Source organism: Dipodomys merriami, unplaced genomic scaffold, assembly GCF_024711535.1.
Source record: "Dipodomys merriami isolate MVZ:Mamm:240054 unplaced genomic scaffold, mDipMer1.0.p SCAF_307, whole genome shotgun sequence".
NCBI classification, from domain to species: Eukaryota; Metazoa; Chordata; class Mammalia; order Rodentia; family Heteromyidae; genus Dipodomys; species Dipodomys merriami.
The window spans coordinates 210321-233998 of NW_027204571.1; the positions used below are offsets into that span (position 1 = coordinate 210321).

The following is a 23678-nucleotide window of genomic DNA, read 5'->3' on the forward strand; positions in this document are numbered from 1 at the left end:
TCAAGCAGGCCAGGTGTGTAGGGCGGACGTGAGAGAGGTGGAGAGGGGAGGTGTGGGGGCACTGCAGGGGGCCCTGGCGGCTGTTACTACCCCAAGAAGGCAGCATGCCTGGCAACGCTCTGGGGTGTCAGGGATGCTGTGTGTCCCCCAGTGCTCACGCTGTACCCCAGGAGGAAGTGCCTTGAGCTCATGCCACCCTGGCACCCAAAGTCCAGCAGAGACGGTTGTTTGGGGAGGGCCTGGCTGGCTCAGTTGTACTTCATTTCCCTGTGCAGGGGGAGCTCACCCCCATACCGCGAGGTGCATACTGCTGATGGGGAAACTGAGGCATGCCACGATGACACTTCCCCGGGATGAGGCGGTGAGATGGCTAGAACCAGGCAGATTCTCCCAATAGCTGTCAGAGGGGCACCGCGGGAGCCCTGGGTCTGTCAAACACCTGTCCTGTGTGTGTGGCCTGTGTGTAACACTCCTGGTGTGGGAAGAGGGCTGGGGACCCCGGGGCTGCGGGAGGGACCTTCTGTTTCTTTCCAGGGGCCAAAGTGGAGAAACAGTTACAGTTCCCTCTTAGCTTCTAATGAGGCTGTCAATCACAAGGTCCTGCCTACTGGCAAGGAGGTCGCTTGACTCAGGCTGGCCAATCAGACACTCCCCTGGGAACCTGAGCCAGTCTGCCAGCCAGTCAGGGCTCAGGCAGCTGCCAGGGCTGTTCAGGCCAAGCAAGATGGACAAATGGGAGCGACGGGGATGAGGATGCAGAGGGTCTCCGACACACAGTATGAGTTTAGTAATGTCTACTGAGCAGGGAAAGGCAGGCGCACCGGACCCGGGGCCCTTCTGAGTGCGGAAGGCGGGCGGTGGTGTGGGTGTGGTGGCCGGGCCGGCACAGATGCTCCATCCGGGAAGATGGCAGAGGGGCTGGACCATAGACATCTGGGTTCGGATCTCATTTCTCACTCCATGCAGGGCCGCAGATAAGGTGTCCTACCGCTGTAAGCCTCAGTTTTCCCTCTCTGTAGAACGGACACAGTAGGCACCCGTGAGACCACCGCGAGGACTCAATGACTCAGTGATTAGCCGTCTTCGCGGCGCGTGGCTCCCGATGGGCTCAGCAAAGGCCAGTGGGACACCTCAGGGAGCCCCGAGGGACCAGCTCTCACGCTGACCTGCGCTGGCCCTGCCCACCTTGGTCTCCTGGGTCTTGCCCACCTCAGCCCAAGGAAAGAACCAGAAGCTGCACATGCGCAGGTAAGCAGGGCCAGATGGAGCCTCTCAGCAACAGGGGAGCTGAGGGCCAAAGAATTAAGTCAGGCACCTGCGGCTCACGCCTGTAGTCCCAGCTACTCAGGAGGCTGAGACCTGAGGATCACGGTTCAAAGCCAGCCCAGGCAGGAAAGTCCATAAGACTCTTATCTCCAGTAAGCCACCAGAAAACCAGAAGTGGCGAGAGCCAGCCTCACAGGAGGAAGTTCAGGGGCGGCGCGCAGGCCCCGCGGCCCCGCCCTGGGACTGCCACGATGAAAGCAATCAACACAAGTCAGCAGCCACTAGACGCAGAAACCCCAGCGCTGAGGTGTCTACATCTAAGGACCCCCTCGAGGAGCTGAACTGGAGTGGGCGGGGCCAAGAGGACAGGAGAGGGGGGACCCCGCACCTGGGCAGGCTGGGGCGCAGGATGCACAGTATATGGGTGTCCCCAGTGGCCGGTACCGCAGTGCTCCTGAAGGGGGCGGGGGGGCATTAAGTCCATCCCAACACAGGTGCCCTGGAAGGTTTTAGGGGATGCCGCCACAGCTGGTGTAGATGCAGCTAGGCAGAAGTATACGTGCACCCCTCCACCATGCCCCCGGCCTCCACCATGCCCCCAGCCTCCACCATGCCCCCAGCCTCCACCATACCCCCGGCCTCCACGGTACCCCCGGCCTCCACCGTACCCCCAGCCTCCACCGTACCCCCGGCCTCCACGGTACCCCCGGCCTCCACCGTACCCCCGGCCTCCACGGTACCCCCGGCCTCCACGGTACCCCCAGCCTCCACAGTACCCCCGGCCTCCACCGTACCCCCGGCCTCCACAGTACCCCCGGCCTCCACCGTACCCCCGGCCTCCACAGTACCCCCGGCCTCCACCGTACCCCCGGCCTCCACAGTACCCCCGGCCTCCACAGTACCCCCGGCCTCCACGGTACCCCCGGCCTCCACGGTACCCCCGGCCTCCACCGTACCCCCGGCCTCCACAGTACCCCCGGCCTCCACAGTACCCCCGGCCTCCACAGTGTCACCGGCCTCCACAGTACCCCCGGCCTCCACAGTACCCCCGGCCTCCACAGTACCCCCGGCCTCCACAGTGTCACCGGCCTCCACAGTGCCTCTAGCCTCTCCAGTGTCCCCCCCCCACTCCTGCATCCACAGTGCCGCCCAGCCTCCACGGTGACCCCTGCCTCTATAGTGCCGCCCAGCCTCCACGGTGACCCCTGCCTCTATAGTGCCGCCCAGCCTCCACGGTGACCCCTGCCTCTATAGTGCCGCCCAGCCTCCACGGTGACCCCTGCCTCTATAGTGCCGCCCAGCCTCCACGGTGACCCCTGCCTCTATAGTGCCGCCCAGCCTCCACGGTGACCCCTGCCTCTATAGTGCCGCCCAGCCTCCACGGTGGCTCCCCCCCACCCCCGGGCTGAAGCCGGCTCCGTCTGGGCCCTAGCGAGGCCCACTTCAGTTCTTGAAGCTTCATTTTCCCCCAGGGATGGGCTGCCGCCCTCCTCCCCTAGGGCTGGAGCTGGCTGGTTTCTTTGGGTGAGGGGCTCCTGGCTTCAGTGGGGGCCAAGGGGTTGGGATTCTGCTGTGTGACCCTGAGCAAGTGGCTAGACCTCTCTGAGCCTCATGCGTCCTCAGAAGCCCAATGTGCACACAGGACAATGGAACCTTCCGCCATGGTATAGGGGGTCGGGATGTTTGTCTATGGGGACTGGAAGGTCCCCAGAAATGCCCCAACAGGCCATCACTGAGCCCCACGTCTCCCTCAGGGGCATCTCCATGGGCCAGCCCTGGCGGTTGGGCGGTTGTCTGTCTCCAGAGCCCCAGGGCAGCAGGGATGGACTCTGATGCCAGCCCCAGGGTGCTGGCGGGAGCGGCCTGGCAGAGGGCGGGGGAGAGGGGGCTGCAGCGGCGGAGGGGAGGGAGCCGGCCTGCTGGGGACCACAGCATCACCAGGCTTTGTCTGTCCTCTGATGATGGGGGACCCCCGCAGGCCTGGGGGAGGGGGCACTGTTCCACTTCCTGCCGTGGCACGCCCACCAGGGGGCACCAGAGCCAGCCTTTTGCCAGCTCTGAGCCTCCCTCCCCTGAGCAGGTGCAGCACACACAAAAACACCAAGATCTCAAAGCCAGGACCCCCCCTCCCCCCGTGGCTCACGCCTGTCACCCCAGCTACTCAGGAGGCTGAGATCCGAGGGTCATGGTTCAAAGCCAGCCTGGGCAGGAACTTCCCTGAGACTCATCTCCAATAAACCACTGAACCAAAAGGCCACAAGTGGGGCTGTGGCCCACGCAGCAGAGTCAGCCTTGAGAAAAAGAACTCAGGGACGGCACGCAGGCCCCAAGTTCAAGCCTAGGAGCAGCACACATCCACACGGAACACAAAGACCACAGAAGTACTAACCCCACTCGCTACCGCACACACTCAAGGGGAGAAAAGGTGCTAAAGTCAGGGCCTAAAGCAACGGGTTGGTGAGATCCTCATGTATACGTGTGTGCGTGTATACTCAAGAGACACAGAAGCAAAGCCAGGAAACAAAAGGTGGCCTAGTGTAGAGGAGAGGAAATAAAGATTCCCAATAGTGAACGCGTGATATCCCTGATATATAAAGAGTGGTGACAAATCAATAAGAAAGTAGCATCTGCCAGGAAGGTGGACGAAGGATATACAAACTGGACGCACGGATGGATAGGAAGGGATTTTGTGTCCAATAAAGAAGGAAGTGCAGTATTTACTTAAATAAACCAATTCTGGCTGCCAAACGACTACCACATATTTTTCTTGCCAAGTTTAAACTCTTGGATCTCAGCCCCCAAGCCAGGCCCGGCCAGCACCCCAGAGCCCTAAGCTGGAAGATGCTCAGGGATTTTTCAGCACACACACGCAGAGCACAGGCAGGTTCCCGCGGCTCTGTCGCCGCTCGGAAGGGGAGGCTCAAGCCGTTCCGTTGAGGGCAGAGATGACTCTGCGTGTGCTGTCAGCCACTGTTTTGACAAAAAAGAAAAAAAAAGCACGCAGGGAAAAGAGGAGAGGAGGAAAAAAACACTCCAACAAATTGTTTTCCTCCGAGATGAGTTTCCTTCAACTTCTGCACCCCCGGAGCCCATGGGGCGTCCGTTTCTTTTACGTAATTGGGAAGACAAACCACAAAGCCCGCAATGGTCTAAGATTCCCCACCACACCACTCACGGTGTCCCTAACCCCCATGATCTCCACGGCCCCCAGCCTACGCTGGTCACCTTCACACCCCAGTCTGCGGGGTGCTGAGCTATCCAGGGCTTTTGGGGTACAGAGCATAGCACCTCTTGCTGACCCACGGACAGATTCTATGATGACCTCTCCTTGAAAGACATGGACACTGGCACTCAGAGAGGGTAAGACCCCTGGCCAAGGTCACACAGCACAGACACCACACTGAGAGCCAGGCAGGTGTTTCTGCGGCCTCAGCCCAAACCTAACCATGCTGCTGACCAGACTCACTCCAAAAGAAGGGACACAGCAAGCCACACACGTGTGGGGAATCATAAAATCCTGCATCTTATTTAAAAATAGCAAATGGGGGGGAAAAAACCACAAAAAAGCAAAGGCAGAAGAATGCATGGCACTCACCTCTCTTCTCTCTTCTGCTCAGCAACGATGCCAGCCTCTCTCCCACTCGCTTTCCTTGTTTGGCTTTCTCTCTCTCTCTCTCTCTCTCTCTCTCTCTCTCTCTCTCTCTCTCTCTCTCTCTCTCTCTCTCTCTCTCTCTCTCTCTCTCTGCCAGTCCTGGGGTTTGAACTCAGGGCCTGTGCTGTCCCTGAGCTTTTTTGGCTCTACCACTTGAGTCACAGCTCCACTTTTTTTTTTTGCTGGTTAACTGAGAGGAGAGTCTCACAGACTGTTCCTGTCCCGGGCTGGCTTTGAACCGCGATCCTCAGATCTCAGCCTCCTGAGTAGCTAGGATGACAGGCGTGAGCCGCCAGCTCCTTTGTTTCTCCTTTGAGTGGTCAGGTCACAGGTGGGACCGGCTGCCTCCCGCGGGGCTGTGCGCGCGGGGCCCCACCAGCCCGAGTCACAGAGGCGTAAATCAAATCTTCCTCTAGGACAATGACATTAATTATGCTTTTAACACGTTTTACTGCTTTTTTTTCCCCCTTCACACTTCACGCCACATCTGTGTGAACAATATCTAAAAGATTTACGATTTTCTTTCGTAATTACAGACAAGCAGGCTTCAAACTTATCAAAATACTCGCTGAGCAATCAGCCCATGTCGCATTTTTCTGCCAAAGATTTGGGCTGGGAGCAGCCATTGAAAACAAAAATGTTGAATCAGGACTTGTGTGTGGCGGGGGTGGGGGAGAAATCCCACAAATAATTTGCCTGTCAAGAAAGACACAAATGGAGCCCGTGCATCTGCACCTCTGCTTTGCCCCCCCCGCCCGCGTGGGGTGTTGGGGGGGAAGGACCAGGAAGGGGGGTCACCGCCAGCACAGGGAGCCCCAAACCCGCATCTGACATTTGGGTTCTTGTGTCTGAGATAAAATTTAATGAGAACAAAAAATATGTCTTCCCGATTCCCCTAAGAAATCATTAAAAATATTTTGTTATTCTTAAATGTCTCCGACATGAATTAGAGCGCCTCAAAGCCCATCTGGGCGGGCTGTTTGGTGCAGTAAAGGCTCCCCTTCCTCAGCTCGGTGACAGCTGGGGACAGCGGCCCCCTCCCGTGGCCCCCCCCACTTCCGGGGAGATCACTGGGAGTCACACAGAGTGAGCACCAGGCCCAGTGTGACCCGGCGCTCTGCAAGAGGGGTGACAGGAAAGGAAGGCCTCCAGGAGCCCCCCCCACGGGGCTGTTACGGCTTTCAGCCCCTGCGTCTCCACTGCCATAGTGTGTGTGTGTGTGTGTGTGTGTGTGTGTGTGTGTGCACACGCGTGCACACGCACGCTGGTCCTAGGGTTTGAACTCAGGGCCTGGAAGCTGTCCCTGAGCCTCTTTGTGCTCAAGGCTAGCGTTCTACCACTTGAGCCACAGCATCACTTCCGGTTTTTTTCTATAGTTTATTGGAGATACAAGTCTCAGGGACTTTTCTGACCAGGCTGGCTTTGAACTACGATCCTCAGATCTCAGCCTCCTGAGTGGCTGGGATTATTGGCATGAGCCACCAGTGCCTGGCTGTATCCGTGACCCCAATGGAGCCCCACGCCTGCAGCAGGCCCAACGCCACAACACGCCCTCCCCCGCCACAGCACGCCCTCCCCCGCCACAGCACGCCCTCCCCCGCCACAGCACGCCCTCCCCCGCCACAGCACGCCCTCCTCAGCCAAGGCGGCGCTTACGGCACACAAAAGCAGCACTTAAAAATCCACAATTCAACCCAGCGCCAGGCCCCAGCCACTCAGGACGCTGAGATCTGAGGCTCACAGTTCAAGGCCAGGCCAGGCAGGAAAGTCCATGAGACTCTCATCTCCACTTAACCAGAAGTGAAGCTGTGGTTCAAGTGGTAGAGTGCTAGCCTTGAGCACAAAAGCTCAGAGACAGCGCCTAGGCTCTGAGTTCAAGCCCCTGGACTGGCACACACTGGCACATGAGCATGTACATTTCAGTACCTTTCAATACCCCTGAGGCTCTACAATCTCGATGGTCTAGTTCCAGAACATTCTTATTGCCAAAAAATAAAACTCCATATCCACTAAGCAGTCACTTCCTGTCCCCTTCCCCACCCCAGGCAACCCTGTCTCCGCCGGTCCCCATGGCTTGTCACAGGTCCACTGTTCTAGACATTTCCTTTACATGGAATCAAGAGGAATGGGGCATCGGTGACTGCTCTCACAAAGCACTGTGCTTTCTCTCCTGTAGCTTAACGCATGTGGGTGCTTCATTCCTTTTCACGTCTGAGTAATATTCCATCGATGGCGGTGCTACGTATCTGAAAGCCACTCCGCCGCTGATGAACATTTGCCCTGGCTAGTGTGAGCAGTCTTAGCAGACTGTGGCTGCCTGCCTGCCTGTCTGTCTGCCTATCTGTAGGTCTGCCTGCCTGCCTGTCTGTCTGCCTATCTGTAGGTCTGCCTGCCTGCCTGTCTGTCTGCCTATCTGTAGGTCTGCCTGCCTGCCTGTCTGTCTGCCTATCTGTAGGTCTGCCTGCCTGCCTGTCTGTCTGCCTATCTGTAGGTCTGCCTGCCTGCCTGTCTGTCTGCCTGTCTGTAGGTCTGCCTGCCTGCCTGTCTGTCTGCCTGTCTGTAGGTCTGCCTGCCTGCCTGTCTGTCTGTGTCTGTCTGTCAGTGCAGCTATGTGCTTCCTGCCTTCTCTCAGCATCAGGTGGGGTTGGCTCTGCCACTGTGCAGGCAGGGTGGGTGCGGCCTCTCCGTCGCCCCTGCTGGCAGAGCACTGGGGCGGATGCCTGCGCCCAGGAGAGGGCATAGCAGGAAAGACCCAGTGGGATACTGGCCAGGTTCTCCTCTGGGGGAGGCAGAGGGCGCCACAGACATCACGCTGGACAGACAAACCCCCTGGCCCGGGGACCTGGCCGCACCCCCGAGCCGAGGCGGCCCAGGCTCTGGCCACGAAGCACTGCACCAACTGGGAGCCCCGTGTTTCTTACCTGGCGCTTCAATTAACTGCTTGTAAACACTCAGAAAAGCCGCCTCCGCCTCCTGACTCCTCTTACTGAGAGCCACCACCTTTGGAAACAAGAGAAAGTGTCATGTGTGTCGCCGTGGGGGCACAAGTCACCCATGGGGGGCGGGGCGGGGTGTAGCGCCGGGCTGCAGTGTGGGGGAGCCCCGTGCCCAGGCTGGGTGACCTCAGGAAAGTCACCCATCCTCTCTGATCTTCGGCATCCTTGGCTACAAAAATGGCATGTGTGTAGACAGTGGGACCCACCTCCCAGGCCTGGTGTTGGGATTAAAGGGAGTCCAGACAGTGCTCAGCCCAGGAATGGACAAACAGTGGGATGTCAATAAGTGGACCGACTGTGAGCGTGAGACACAGTGGATTTCAGAACAGGAAAAAAGGTTCTGCAGTCACCCACTCTGCTTTTTAAAACTATGGATTACACCTCTGAGTGATAAGATATAATCTCCACCTTTTCCTGTTCTCTAGACTTCGTTTTAATAAGTATTTCATATGAGCAGAGGCACAGAGGTAAACTGTACTTTTGAAGAACATGGCTACCAAAATTCGGGAAAATCTCATCTCCAATGAACCACCAAAGAGCAGGAGGAGGAGCTGTGGCTCAAGTGGTAGCGTGCCAGCCTTGGGCGACAAGTCTCAGGCACAGCGCCCAGGCCCTGAGTTCAAGCCCCAGGACTGGCATGCATGCGCACATGCACACACATGCACACGAGCGTGTGCGTGCACACACAAATAAATAATAATGCGCTCAGCAAAGTGTTTTCGAAGGTCGGTGTGAGGAACCCCTTCTTCTGTGATAAAATTCAGGCCCCAGATACACCCACATCAGACACCCCGAGACGCCATGTGGGGGGAGAAGCCCCCCAAAACACCACATGCCCCACAGAGGCTGCAGGTCTGCTGTTAGTGATGCTATAATTACGCCCAATCACAAACTGCCGATTGTAGAATTATCAGACGAAAGTATAACTTCTAACCTCTGGCCGGGGCAACTCGGACGGGGCCTCAGTAGTTGAAGAAGAAAGCTTGCTTCCTTTATTCATCCTCCCTCCCTCCCTCCCTCCCTCCCTTCCTCTCTCCCCTCCCCATCTCCTGAGGTGTGGGGAGAATCTCCCAGCCTTCTTATAAGATCGCATTTAAATTGCTTGTCACTGAAAACAAAGGCCACAGCTCATTTGTAATTCCGCAGCCACCTGAACGCGCTGCCTGTGTTCCTCTAAGTAGCCACGCACTGAAGCACAAAGATCATTTTTTTCTATTGTTAAAATTGTATAAGCCAGGGCTTTTTTCTCTTTTGCAGTGAATACACAATTTCCTGCACTTCCGAGGGCTCCGGCATACAAGGCACGGGAGGCTTTCTTTCGTGCCTTACAAACAAATTTTGCTTTGGGATACTAAGGGAAAAAAGAGAGGAAGAAAGCAGCCACCGATGGACAGGATGAAGGGCGGGGGCCCGGAGGCCAGGCCAGGCCAGGCCAGGCCGCTTCCTGCCACGCGGGGGTGAGCTCGAGGAGGAGGCTGGACAATAGAGTCATGATTATGGCACCGGGAAGCCACCGGTGCTTTGGGGTGCTGGGGGGTACCCCGAGTGTGGCTCTGTGCCGACGTGCACGAAGCGCCAGGCAGGGGAGCCCACGCTGTCCTTGCGGCCATGGCCAGAGGTGGCCCGGGCCGCACGGGTCACCTTGTCACCTTCTAGCCACCTCCACCGTGAGGGACGAGCCATGGAGCCTCCAAAAACCACCCCCACTGCATAAAATTACAATCATGATACCTCCCAATTTTAATCTACAGCTTTTTATAGCGTACAAAGACTTTTCATGAGAACGAATCCATCTGACCCTCCAAATGCACCCCAAAAGGGCGGGCTTCTGGTGAACGCAGCCCAGAGTCTGTGACAGCGCCTCTACTCTAAGGCACCCGGCGGAGGCCAGGCCGGCGGAGGCCAGGTGGAAAAGGCAGGTGGGAGGGGTCTTTGGGTTAACCCTCCAGCCTCCGTGGCAGGAAACGGAAGGCTGGGGTTCACGCCACCTTATCTCCCAAAGCAGGTGAACGGCTTCCCTGCGGTGAGTCAGGAGTGCCCCATGTCCTCACCTCCTCTGGGGCTGTGTTTTGTGACACAATCAATCAAATCCCACCAAGCTGCTGGGCGCTGGCGGCTCACGCCTGTAATCCCAGCAACTCAGGAGGCTGAGATCTGAGGATCCAAGTTCAAAGCCAGCCCAGGCAAACAAAATCTGAAAGACCTATTTTTTTATTTTTGGAGCCAGTTCTGGGGCTTGAACTCGGGGCCTGGGCGCTGTCCCTGAGCTTTTTTTTGCTCAAGGCTAGCACTACCACTTGAGCCACAGCTCTGGTGTTGTTGTTGTTGTTGTTTTTGGTGGTTAATTGGAGATGAGAGTCTCATGGATTTTTCTGTCCAGACTAGCTTCAAACCGAGATCCCTGAGTAGCTAGGATGACAGGCGTGAGCCCCTGCTGCTCAGCTTATCTGAGCAACTCTTATCTTCAACTAACTGACAAAAAGCCATAAGTGGATGTGTGGCTCAAGTGGGAGAGTACCACCCTTGAGTGAAAAAGCCAAACCAAGAGCAGAAGCCCTGAGTTCAAGTCCCAGCACTGGCACCAGAAAAACCACCCCTAGAGCTATGCCCCTGAGGGAGATGAGTGTGGGTTTCAGCCGAGAGCAACGTATCATCTTTTTTTTTTTTGGGTCCAGTCGTGGGCCTGAACTCTGGGCCTGGGCGCTGTCCCTCAGCTCTTCAGCTCAAGGCTAGCGCTCTACCATTTGAGCCACAACGCCACTTCCAGCTTTTTTTTTTTTTTTTTGCTTATGTGGTGCTGAGGAATCAAACCCAGGGCCTCATGCATGCAAGGCAAGCGCTCTACCACTGAGCCACCTTCCCAGCCCGCAATGTATCATCTTGCTGAGATTAGTCCCCCTACCATGAGGCCGGTGTGGGCCCGTGGGCTGTCCCGCCACCCCCCCGCCCGTGTCTGGGGGCTGATGTGTCCCAGGCTCCCCCTTTCTTGGACCTTTTATATCTTAAAAATATTTCAGCTGTCAAGATCCATCAAGTCATCTACTTCAGACTGGGGCGTTTTGCTTATGTAAATGATAACTCCAGAAAGTTCTGTGGGCATGAAAATATGTGCATATATATCAAGCCAGTATTTAAAAACGAGGAGAGTTCCAAATTGCTCGTTTCTCAGGGGAAATCAGAGGATCTGGCCATCCGGGCCCACGATTCCATCCACGGCCACCTGGAGCTGGCAGGCAGCCATCTGTGGGGAGGAGCTGGGTCTGCGTGGACCCAGGGCCCCCACGTCCTCTGGTCTCACCTTGCCTGTACACTCTGCCCCTTAGAGGGAGACTTTTGTGGTGAGGTGGTGAGCAGGTGCCCAGGGACTGGGGTGAATGCTGGTGCCGCTGCCTGGACTTCAGGCCCCCAGAGCCTGGACAACTGCTTTTCTAAGCAGCCAAACCCCCCACGAGGCCCCATTCCCCCCCAGACCCATGGGTGTGGAACACAGAGCTGATTGAGCTCCTCCAGGCCCCTACACCTCTGGCTGGGAGACCCCGCAGACTGAGGTGCACGCCTGTCATCCGAGCCACTCAGGAGGCTGAGAGCTGAGGACTGAGGTTCAAAGCCAGCCCAGGCAGGAACGTCTGTGAGACTGATCTCCAAAGAGGCAGCACTGTCCTGGGCTGCCCGCGGGATCTCAGCGAGCGCCACCATTGGCTCCCAGGCTCTGTTAAGATGGACCCCGTGCCCTCGGGCCGGGCCTGTCCCCTCTGCAGACCCCCAGGGGACTCGGGGGTGGGGCTGGGGTCTCCTTCCCTCCCCCTCTGAGGCCTGGGAACACCAGACTTTGTCCCCAGCAGCTGCCAGGAGCAACAGCAAGACCCACAGAAAGGTGGCTTCTTCGGGTCCCCCAGCACCACCACCCCCCCGCCCCCAAGATACCAAGGGCAGGGAGGGGCACCGGGATGATTTCTGCCCAACAGGAGACAAATGGACACTGGGCTGGGCCGCTGTCTCCCGGCCGGGCCAGGCAGCCCGCTCCCTCCTGCCCATTGCGTAGACTCATTTCTTTGCCTTCCCTGCTAAGATGCACACCGGCTCAAGGTGAGAGGACGCAGCGGCTGCGGCTTCCCAGATTGATAGATGGCGTTTCTGGGCTGGGTCCGTTTCACGCTTGGTGACTCCACAGCAAAGCAATTATCTGTGTGCAATGCATAATGGCCTAATTAATAACTAATGGCAGCTCGGCCTCTGAGCCGTGATTATTCCTCAGCACGCCAACTCCCCCTCCCTTTGGAAACATTCGGAGAGAAAAATATTATTATAATTGACTGGTTGCATGGTCACATGTCCCCACGCCGTGCACGCGGGAGGAGTCTGTCCACGCGGCCTCCGCGTGACCTGGCGGAGCGGCGGAATGTCTGTGCACGGAGCTGCTTTTCCAGGTGTCACCGGAGTGCGTGTGCACATCAGACCAAGGGCTGACCCATGCGTCACTGCCAAATCCCCTAGGGCTGGAACACAGTAGGGGCCTAATAAAGAATACAGACCAGGCAGGGGTCTGGAGCCCGAATGCCAGGGTTCGAATCTTGTCTCTGCCACTTAGAACCAGCTGTGTGACTTTTGGTTACTTTGCCACCGCCTAGGTCCACATGGCCACCACTCAGGTCCACCACCCAGGGTCCATGCAGCCACTGCCCAGGGTCCACAGGCCATCACCCAGGTTCACACCACTGCCACCCAGGCCCACGTGGCCACCGCCCAAGTCCACGCAGTTATCACCACGAAGGCCTGGGGGTTTCATGTAGTCTCCAGCAGGCAACTTGCTCTATAATGGAATCTGGCTTCAGAATCCTTAAAAGCACGAGGGCTTAAGCCCATTTTACAGACGGGGCAGCTGAGGCTTCCAGAGGAGCCTAGCGGTGGGCAGGGCTGCCACACGCACCTGTGCCTGTGTGACCCTGGCCACGACATTCCCCACCCTCAGGCCAGGTGTACAGGAATCCATGTGTACCCTTGCGCCCAGTACCATGCGCGCTCACTGCCCGGTGGAAGGGCTGGCCGAGTGCTCCGCCCGTGTCTGTCTCTGCTGTTCCAGTAGCTTCCACCTTCCCCACCCCGCCCAGGAGGCAGACGGTGCGCAGAGACCCAGACAGACAGGGCCTGGGGATGGATTGTGCCCTCACCCCGCAGCGCCCCCCAGCGCCCGGGTCTGCCATAATGCAGTCCAGAAGAGGCTCATAAACGTCCGGAGCAGAGTGGAGACTCCAGCCTCCGCGGGCCGGAACGGCTGCCTCCACATGGCCCCGGCCATCACTCTTCCAGCCCAGCCTGCTTGGCCCATTTCTCTACAGGCGGAAAGCTTACAACACTCACACGAGGCCAGAAAGCAATTCATGTCAAAAAGATCAATAATATAAAAATAAAGCATGAGAATTCTAGTTAAAGGCAATGTCATATAAATATGTGGTTCACGTCCATGATTCCAAGATTAAAAAAATCAATCAATAGCCTTCTTTAGATGATGTTATTTCTAATGAGAAATACCCAGAACAGCTGCAAATAACTGCTTAACTGGGGGCAGGAGCATTCATAATTTACTTTATAAGGTGGGGGGGGAGGGGAGGTGGCTACCGGTGCTTAATTTGGTTGTAATGCAGCATGACGGCGTTAGTGGCACTTTGGTGGGAATGGCCGGCAGCTGCTCAGAGCTGGCCAGGCCGAAATCTGCCATAGGCACCTAGGTTATGTGCCCTCGGTGGGGAGGGGGAGGGGGAGAGGAGAAAGACAGAGGCTCACCTTCGAGTCCACCATCACCCAACTTTTAATTTAGATGTTTTCATGTCTCTCTTCCTCTAAGTAAAAATAAGTTTAAAATAATGACTGTAATAAACGAAGGTAATTAATTGTAGTTTTTTCCCTTCCCCTTTACTGTCTAGTCAGCTTAATTTTACCTTTTCAACTAATAATGAGAAAATAATTTTTGTGCTCGGAGGGTTAATGATATGTAACTCTGAGAACGGCTAATTGCATGTTGCGATCCATCCATCAACAACTCCATCTGTGCGGCTTGATTATGTTTGCTAAATTATTGCTTTGAATTATCTTTCATGGAGCAACTTTTGTAATTAGTGGGGCTTTTGCTTTGCTCTTTTCTCCATGAGCAAAGACCCTCAAACCACGGTCACCCAGAGGCGCTGTCCACGGAAGCCACTCCCTGGGCCGGGCCCCATCTACCAAGCGGGGAGCTCAGCGAATGGTGATTTCAGCCACTGAGGCAGGGACAGCAGCGGCCTGGCCACGGCCAGCAGGTCGTGTCCCCCACGACCCAGAAAAGAAAAGAAAAGAAAAGAGAAAAGGAACTCACATCTGTAAGCCTAGCTACTCAGGAGGCTGAAATCTGAGGCTCATGATTCAAAGCCAGCTCCCAGCAGGAAAGTCTGTGAGACTCTGACACTCTCTGTCTCTCTGTCTCCGTCTCTCTGTCTGTCTGTCTGTCTGTCTCTCTCTCTCTCTCTCTTCTTCTGTCAGTAGTGGGGCTTGAACTCTGGGCCTGGACGCTGTCCCTGAGCTCTTCCACTCAAGGCGAGTACTCTACCACTTTGAGCTGCCACACCACTTCTGGTTCTCTGGGGGTTAACTGGAGAAGGGTCTCATGGACTTTCCTGCCCAGGCTGGCTTTGAACCTTGATCCTCAGATCTCAGCCTCCTGAGTAGCTAGGATTACAGGCATGAGCCATGGGCACCTGGCATCTGTGAGACTCTTACTGCTAATGAATTACCAAAAAGCTGGAAGTGGCGCTATGGCCCAAGTGGTAGAGTGCCACAGTCCTCAGAAAAAAGAGTTCAGGGACAGCGCCCAAGCCCTAAGTTCAAGCCCCGGGACCAACACAAAATAAGTACGTAAATAAATGCATACACTGGAAATCCTACTTGGGCTCTATGGAGAGGTGCTGTGGCTGAGCGCCTGCCGGGGCCCGCAGCTGGCTGGGCTGCGGCGGTCCGCCCCAGGGGAAGCAGGGCTTTGGGACAGCCTTCCACAAAACGTAGTCTTTTTGATAGGTTCCGGAGAGGATGGAAGGCCCTCAGAAGAAAATTAGCGGGGTTCCCTGAAGACCCCCCAGCTGTTAATAGGGTGTGTGCCATCGACCGCACAGGTTTTAGGGGGAAGCCTCTGGCTCTGTGGTTCGTTCCCATCAGTGCTAGCAGGGTGTGCTTACTGAGCACCATTTAACAAGGTGCACCTGTTGAGTACCACCGGCTACCAAGCACTTAGCACCTGCCATGGACCTATAAAGTACGTAAAGACCTCACTTTGTGGCCCGGGAGGGGAGCTGAGGTTCAGAGAGGTTGCGGAAAGCCCGTTAGGCCACACAACTAGCTGGAGGATCAGGGCTGAGACTGGAATCTTCCCCAGGCCAGAGTCTGCGCTGTGTGCGCATTTGGCTACTCGACTCTTCTACTGAAAGCTTCAACGGCCACAGAAGGCACCTCTTTTCTTTTCTTTTCCCTCCCTCTCTCCCTCTGTCTCTTCCTAATAAAAAGCCCTGAGTTGGGGCCAGGAGTAAGGCTCACACCTGTAATCCCCACTACTTGGGAGGTGGAAATAGGAGGATTGTGATATAAGGCCAGCCCAGACAAAGCTAGTGAGACCCCATCCCAAAGCAAAAAAAGGGCTGGGAGCATGGCTTAAGAGGTACGGCACCTGCCTAGTAAATGTGAGACTCTGAGTTCCAGCTTCAGTACTCAGAAAACAACAAATGGAAAACAACCCTGAGTCCGGGAACAGAGGGCACCAGGCCAGCCACAGCAGAAGCCGCATGAACCAGGCGGGGGGCCCTGAAGACAGGAAGAGTGTGCTGAGACTGCTGGAGGGCACGCCGGCACTCGCACACCCCCTTACCATGGCTTCCCTCTTCCTGTTTCCACTCTGTGAAGAGGAATAACAACCACCCACTACGCAGAGGAGGAACCGGAGGCACAGAGACTGCAAGCGACCTGCCCAAGCTCACACAGCAGGGGCAGGGCACACAGCCTTCAAAGCTGCCGAGTGAGTGCTGGCATGGATCAGGTCTCCCCATCGGCTTGGTCATTCCCCCACCACAGAGGGAAACTGAGGCCCATCCTTCCTCGACCTAGCACAAGCCAGAACTTCTTTTACAAATGGAAAGCCAGGAAAACCCACTGCCGATATTCTCTGCTCCTGAGTCCTTCACACCCAAAGGAACCAAGTTGGCAGCAGTGTCAATAAACAAACACACTAGTTCCGTGGTAAGGAAAAAGAAGGCTGACCAACAATGGACACCAGTGCCCTGCACAGGTGCTCACGCCTGTAATCTCAGCTTCTCAAGGAGGCTGAAATCTGAGAATCACAGCTCAATGCCAGCCTGGGTAGGAAAGTCCGTGAGATTCTTATTTCCACTTAACTAGCAAAAAGACAGAGCCAAGGTCACATGAGGCCTGGGGGAGTGGTGGGATTTGAACCCATCCCACCAAGATCTGAGAGGGGTCAGGACTCTGATCCGGTCTGAGCCAGATCTGGGGGTGGCCCCGGAGAAGTGCCCTGAGACGGAGCCCGGCAGCTCCAGACCCAGTGAAACTCCAGATCCCGGCCTCCCTCCAGCTGGGCCAGGGGAGTGGAAGGCACAACGCGGGGGGGATGAGAAGCCCCGCCCCTCAGGTCACCTTGCAGAAGTGGGAAGATGTGGGGCATGGGCAGGGGAGAGCTGACCCCAGAATCACAGGGGCTCAGGTCTTACCTCGGCTTGGAAGCTTTTTAACACAGGAGCCACCATCTCTCTGATTTCCTGAAAAAAGAAATCAGCAAAGAGTTCACATGGGCCAGGAGGGCACCTCTGGTCCCGGAGGGCCGTCCCCTACACTCTGTGGGGTCTCATCAGGGACACACGCGTGAGCACGCACACGTGCACACATGCATTCACACATGCATATGCACACAGCCCAACCTGCAGGACCTTTTCAGAACCTTTACTGCAATGCACTCTGGGAATTTCTGGCATGAGAGAGAGGACCCAGATTTTCCAGCTGGCCTGGCTGATGCGAAAGCTGTGATCCCTGCTATTTGGGAGGTGGAGATAGGAGGATCGTGGTCTGAGGCCAGCCCAGACAAACCTAGTGGGAAGGGCTCAGGGTGTGCTCGGGGAACAGAGTGCTGGGCAGAGTCCCTGTCCCACGGAGGCTGCCTCCCCTGTCCCTCACAGCAGGGCCCCTCCATCTGCCCCCTTCCTCCGCAGTGGGCTCTCATTCTGTGCATGCATCTGGCCCCCGGCCCTGCAGTGCTCCCCATGGAGGACCAAACCCCCACGAAGGCGTGGTCTTCAGAGCCCTGCGGGGCCCCATGCCACTAGTTTTCTTTAAGAACCACTCCAGACCTGGCCAGGGGCATAGCCCACAGGAGGAGGAGCTGGGGCAGAGGGAGAGGGAGGGAGAGGAGGGGGAGAGGAGAGGAAGAGGGGAGGAGAGGAGGATGCCTGAGGAAGGGGGGAGAAACCCCAGGATCACGAAAACACGCTGCCCTGGGGTCATGAGGAGGGGTGGGGGACACAGGGGGGGGATGATCATGTCGCCACCAGATGCCCATGCAGGAGGCGGCCGGACTGGGCATAAGAGGAGCTGGAGCTCAACTCCAAAAGGGATGGGAGGGCGGCGTGGGGCCGCGAGAGCCGCCCACAGACCCCAGGGACGCAGGTGTCACCATCTGGTGGGTGAAATCCAACGCCACGTGCTGGCCTGGAAGACTCAGCAAACCCGCACCTGCGGCGGGCGTGGCCGGAGGGAGGCAGGGGCTCCAAGGCTGCCGCTCACGGTCATGCAGCTGAACCCGAACCCAGGCCGACTGGCTCCCCGCAAATCTCTCCTCAACCGCAAGTGAGCACAGGAGGCTCGGGGGCCACGGGGCGGGAGAGCCTGACAGCCATCTCGGGGAGCCCCCTGAGGAGGGGGCACAGGCCCGCGCGGCAGGTGAGGGGGACCAGGCAGACGATGCTCTTAAATAAAGCGCTGGCACCATTCTCCCATCAGGAGACGCGAGTTCCAAAAATGAGCATTTTCAGAGCCGTGACTATAATAGGAGTGGAAACTTATTCCTCCTAATTGCATAATTGCATAATTATGTAGTATTAAAATTATATAAGTCAAACTTGGAGCCTTAAAACCTGGCCTAGATTCTCTCATTACCTGGAGCCCCCCCACCCCCGGGGGGGGGGAGGGGATGGGGGAAGGAGGGAGGGGGAGGGGCTCAAGTTCCCTGTGTTGGGGAAAAGAAGATGAGACTGAGGGTCTGAGCAGGCGAGAAAGGGGGGGGGCAGGGGAGGGAGAGAGAGGAGGGTGTGTGGATCAGTGCCTAATCCAACTCTGCTCCCAGAGATGGGAGAGCCAGCGGGCAGTCTCGATCTTGGGAGAAGGGACATTCTAACTTGGAAGCTGTGATCAGTTTACAAGGGAAGGCGTGGTGGGGATGGCTGCGTCCTCCTCTGATCGGAGTGTCAGCCCTGTCTTCCAGGCGTTCTTCCCCAGTCCCAGCCCACCGTGCCCGCAGCCCGTGCCCGCGGCGCCTGCCCGGGGTCGGTTTGCCTCTTGTCTGTGCCGCGTCTCTGCCGGGTTGTTATGCACAGTCCAAGCCTCATTTTCCTCCCGTGTTTATAGCCATTTTTTCTTTTGATTTGAGAGGGGATGGGGGCGGGCTAGAGGAAGGAAGAACGCGCTCCCCCCTTCACCTCTGCGAAGCACAAGCGTGTGGGTGCTTGTTGTCCCTCTGGGGGCCAGGCCATTATGGGGCCACTCCATGGCACCCCAGAAAGAGGGCTGGGCCCGGGAGGGAGGGAGGGAGGCACCGAGGGGCGGGACAGGTGGATTTCTAGGCAGTGGGGGGTGGGGGAGCCTCTAGCTGCCATTCTCCAGACCCTGACAGAAAAGCAAAATAAAACCACAGATCTGCCTCATCAACCAGGCTGTGGGGGCCAAGCATTCATTCCTGGTCCCCCGCCCCCCACAATGGCTTTCACAGAGCAAGGATCTGTCTGATGTTAGCCCAGTGCCGAGTTCCCAGAACAGAAAAAAACGCGGCCTGGGGCTGTCATTTTTCTTTGTGGCTAATTAGCTTCTTTTCTTCTTAAGTCACTTGTGTCTATAGTTTTCAAAATCCAGTTGGAACGAGGGGAAATTTGCATGCCCACAGAGTTAATTCCATAAGCAGCAAACACGCCGTACCTCAGGTACATTTTTCTTAAATTCCCGTCGGAGTTGGATTAAATGTTTCTGAGAAGGCTTGCTCTCCCCCCGCCGCGCGGCTCCACGCCACGGAATTAAGTTCCTTCTGCAACAAGGGGAAAAAAAGGGAAAGAAAAGAAAAGAGAGAAAAAAGAAAACTATTTTCCCCTTTTCCTTTTTTATTTTAAATCCTCATTAAAAAAAGAAGAAGCAGCATTCGGAACAAATTTCTATAACTCACAAAGCTGAGAAAAGGCCAACTACAGACGCTCCTAGCACAAAGAAACCATTTGCAAAACCGGAGAGGTAACTAGGAAAGGAAACACAACCCAGGATGGCTTTGTTTTTTCTTCCTCTCATTGGAAGTTGGGTCAGATTAATAATCTCCCGGAAAGTTGGGTAGAGTTGGTTCTTTCCCCCTTTCTCCCCCCGCCCTTGTCCCCACCCCACCTCTTCCATTTCCAGAGTGATGACATAAGCTTGTCAGGAACTAAAGAAAACATCTCCAAACCGTGTCAAAATAGTAAAGCACGGCATATTGTGCGGGCAGATTATGGCGTAAGGCGCGGCTGTCGACAGCTTTCATATATCAGACGTGGGAACCGCGCCAGCCGGAACTGGCTCACTTAAAGGTTCATAAATACGCCTCTTAAGATATAGATGGCTTTTTAATTTCCGTAGATTTTGGAAAAATGAAGGCGCCAGTAAGAAGCCGGCTGACCTTCTGTGTACCCGGCAGTAAATCATGGAAGGTTCTACATGGAATAGAAGAAATGCCTGACGGAAGACTCCTGGATTCAGAGCAACCAGCTTCGGATTTGCACAGCCATGGCGTCAGACCAGACAGGACCAACAAGGAGACAAAGGAGTAAACTGGGGCTTGAACTCAGGGCCTGAGCACCATCCCTGAGCTTTTTCACTTAAGGCTGGCACTCTACCACCCCAGCCACAGCTCCACTTCTGGCTTTTTGGTAGTTCATTGGAGATAAGCGTCTCATGGACTTTCCTGCCTAGGCTGGCTTGGAACCTTGGTCCTCTGTTCTTAGCCTCCTGAGTGGCTGGGATTACAGGTGTGAGCCAGCAGGCTTGGCCATATGCACAAATTTGATCACCCCCCTCAAAGCTTTCTTCACTTTAACGGAGGCAGTTTTGCCAGATGAGCATCATTCGCCAGGAGTTGTGATGGGCTTTATTTGCATAATTCAAGCAGCACTCTGTTTATGTGGTCGGCTGCTTCTGCTAACCATCCTGAGATGGGCTTTTTATTTTTTTCCTGGATCATAACTTGAGCCTTTCTGTATATATCACCCGATTATATTTGTAGCAATCAAGCCGCATAATTTCCTAAATCCGGCGGTGCAATAAATTCCTGCAATCAGATTTATTAAAAACATACACGCAGACGCGTGCGCCTATTTCCAGGGTGAACTCTTTAATCTAACATAGGCAGGACGAGGCCCGGCTGGGCTGAAAGACCTCATTTGTCACTGCTCACTCGCATTCATCTTGCACACACAATGAAGCACTTTTACCATTAGATAATGAAATAAAAGTACTATTAACCCGCTGCAAATCCTTTCTCCTTCTAAGAGACAGAATGCGTGGCAATTGTCTTATATCATGTCTGGGAATCTGCAAATCTGCTCACTGCAAATCGCCACCACACTGAAAATCTGGAGGTCCCGAAGCCCCAGACAGCCATCTCCCATCTCCTGTGCCCTTTGGAGAAATCCAGGAAGAAATTTCGATTTCTAAAGCAATGTTTAACCTCTTCAGAGAAGCCTGAGACTAGACGAGAGGTGTGCGTGCATGCACACACGCACACACACAAACACACACACACACACAAATCACTGCATAAAAGGCACCGGGTTGGGTATGGTAGCTCACATTTGCCATCCTTGCTATTCAGGATGCTAAGATCTGATGATTGTGCTTTGAAGTCAGCACAGCACTTATGAGACTCTTATCTCCAATTAACCACAAAATTTGGAAGTGGAGGTGTGGCTCAAGTGAAAAGCCCTAGCCTTGAGTGGAAAGAGCCAAGCAAGAGCCCGAGGCCCTGAGTTCAAACCCCACTCAGTGCCTGCTCACATGTTCAAAAGTACTTGCAAGCAGGCACAAGCAAGGGAGCTGGCGCTGTCCAAGGTGCTGAATTTTCCTAGCGCATAGGACTTACTACCGGGGCTTCCAGCCCAAAGCAAAATGGAATTTTGGGCTTGTGAAAAATAAGGTGTGTGCCTGGCGCTGGTGGCTCACGCCTGTAATCCTAGCTACTCAGGAGGCTGAGATCTGAGGATCTCGGTTCAATGCCAGCCCAGGTAGGAAAGTGTGGGAGACTTTTTTTTAATTTAAATTTATTTATTTTGTCGTTTTTTAGCCTGAACTCTGGGCTTGGGTGCTGTCCCTCAGCTCTTCAGCTCAAGGCTAGCGCTCTACTACTTGAGCCACAGCGCCATTTCCGGCTTTTTCTGCTTATGTGGTGCTGAGGAATCAAACTTGGGGCCTCATGTATGCAAGGCAAGCACTCTACCACTGAGCCACCTTCCCAGTACCCATGAGACTCTTATCTCCAATAAACCACCAGAAAACCAGACGTGGTGCTGTGGCTCAAGTGGTAGAGTGCTTGCCTTGAGCTGATGAACTAAGGGACAGAGCCCAGGCCCAGAGTTCAAACCTCATGACCAAAAAAATAAAAAAGGTGTCAGGCATAAATAAGTGAATAAAGGAGGCTTCTGGTTCCTATCATTTACAATTAATCATACCTTCCATAAGGAAAATGTAATTCACCACAACCAAAATACTGAGGGGCTGGGAGAAGGGGACTGGAGGCAGCAGATAAAGGTTGACACGAACACTTGTCAGGAGAGAAAGAACCAGGGCGCTGTGGTCTCCTGAAGCCATAGAGGAGCATTTGTTGGGGGTTTCTGACTTTTTCTCATCTCTTTTGAAGACAAAGATGTGGTTTTTACATCACTTTCAGAACAAACATCTAGGAAGCTTGAACTGTGGGCCTGGGTGCTGTCCCTCAGCTCTTCAGTTCAAGGTGAGTATTCTACCACTTGAGCCACAGCACCACTTCGTTTTCTGGTGGTTTATTGGAGATAAGAGTCTTCTGGACTTTCCTGCCCTAGCTGGCTTTGAAAGGTGATCCTCAGATCTCCAGCCTCCTTAGTAGCTAGGATTACAGGAGTGAGCCACCGGCAGCTGGCTCTTTTTTGTTTTTGTTTCATTTTTGAGAAAAGGTCTTGCTATGTAGCTCAGGCTGACCTTGAATTTTTTTTTTTTTTTTTTGGTTGGTTGTAGGGCTTGAACACTGGGCTTGGGTGCTGTCCCTGCGCTCTTCAGCTCAAGGCGAGCGCTCTACCCTCTCCACAGCGCCACTTCCAGTTTTCTAGTGGTTTATTGGAGATAAGAGTCTCAAGGGCTTTCCTGCCCGGGGCTGGCTTTGAACTGTGATCCTCAGATCTCAGCCTCCTTAGTAGCTGGGATTACAGGCGTGAGCCACCAGCGATCAGCTGGCCTTGAATTTATACTCCTTCTGTCCCAGCCTCTGGAATGCTGGGATTACAGGAGTGTACTACCACATTCTGCAGACATTGTACTTTAATCCCAGAGATGTCACAACTTTTCTGTACCACAGCAACCAGTGTTGCTGGCAGAAGCTGGCAGAAGCTCCTCGAGGGTAACACCAACCCCTGCTGGAATCTGGCTGGCTCCATTCGCCTGCACCACCCTGACAAGGAGGGATGTCTGCTGTCCTGGGACTCCAAGGGCAGTGCAAGGGGACAGCAGCAGGTCCCAGGCCCAGCCCTCCCACCCAGTTCCGGGGGGGTGGGGGAACGGCAGCAGCCAGGGCTGCACCCTCCCTACCATTGCCTTCCACCCTGACATACACCAGCAACTACCACAAGACTCCCAAGCAGACTTACCCCGGGCTTCCGCGTGCCAGGCCCCGGCTTTCCTCCCCCAAGACACACGTGAGCAAGTCTGTGACTGACGCAAGAGCTGGAAATAAGTTCCAGTTCTGCAATCCTAGGAGGACTGCAGAAGTAAATTCTTCACTTTTTGCTCTTGGATTCCTGCCCCGGTGGCTGGGCGCCGTAGGAGCGTGTTTGAAGCGATGGTATCTAAATATACCAGGCCATACCCGGTACAAAGCGTTCAGTGAATGCCGGCTGCAATTAATCTTCTATCTAAACGCCCCGGGAGCGCAGCACCCACCTCACAGGATGAGTGAGTCCCAGCGTTCTGGGTTTCACCGAGAAGAAAACAAGCCAGGCGCTGCTGGTGGCTCACGCCTGTCATCCTCGCTACAAAGAAGGCTGAGATCTGAGGGTTGTAGTTTGAAGCCAGCCCGGCAGGAAAGTCCACGAGACTCTTAACTCCAACTAATCAGCAAAAACCCAAATGTGGATCTGTGACTCAAGTGGTAGAGCACCAGCTGGTAGCAAAAAAGGCCAAGCAAGAGCACAAAGCCCCAAGTTCAAGTCCTAGTACTGGCACAGGCGCGCGTGCACGTGCACACACACATACACACACACACAAAAAAA

General features: G+C 55.2%; 1 protein-coding gene across 15 annotated transcripts in view; it reads right to left on the reverse strand.

Annotated features, from left to right (window-relative positions):
* LOC138840915 (homeobox protein cut-like 2) overlaps positions 1 to 23678 on the reverse strand; it is a 123717-nt gene that overhangs the window by 21245 nt on the left and 78794 nt on the right. For 7 of the 15 annotated variants that reach the window (XM_070041340.1, XM_070041336.1, XM_070041337.1 and 4 more), the window contains exons 2-4: positions 19126 to 19231; positions 16656 to 16703; positions 7840 to 7918 (exon numbers count right to left, since the gene is read on the reverse strand). In XM_070041340.1, coding sequence (XP_069897441.1) covers positions 7840 to 7918; positions 16656 to 16691 — 115 coding nt within the window. In that variant the 5' untranslated portion in view covers positions 16692 to 16703; positions 19126 to 19231. The remainder of the gene's footprint in view (positions 1 to 7839; positions 7919 to 16655; positions 16704 to 19125; positions 19232 to 23678) is intronic. The other 8 variants (XR_011376270.1, XR_011376271.1, XR_011376268.1 and 5 more) reach the window with 2 other exon arrangements.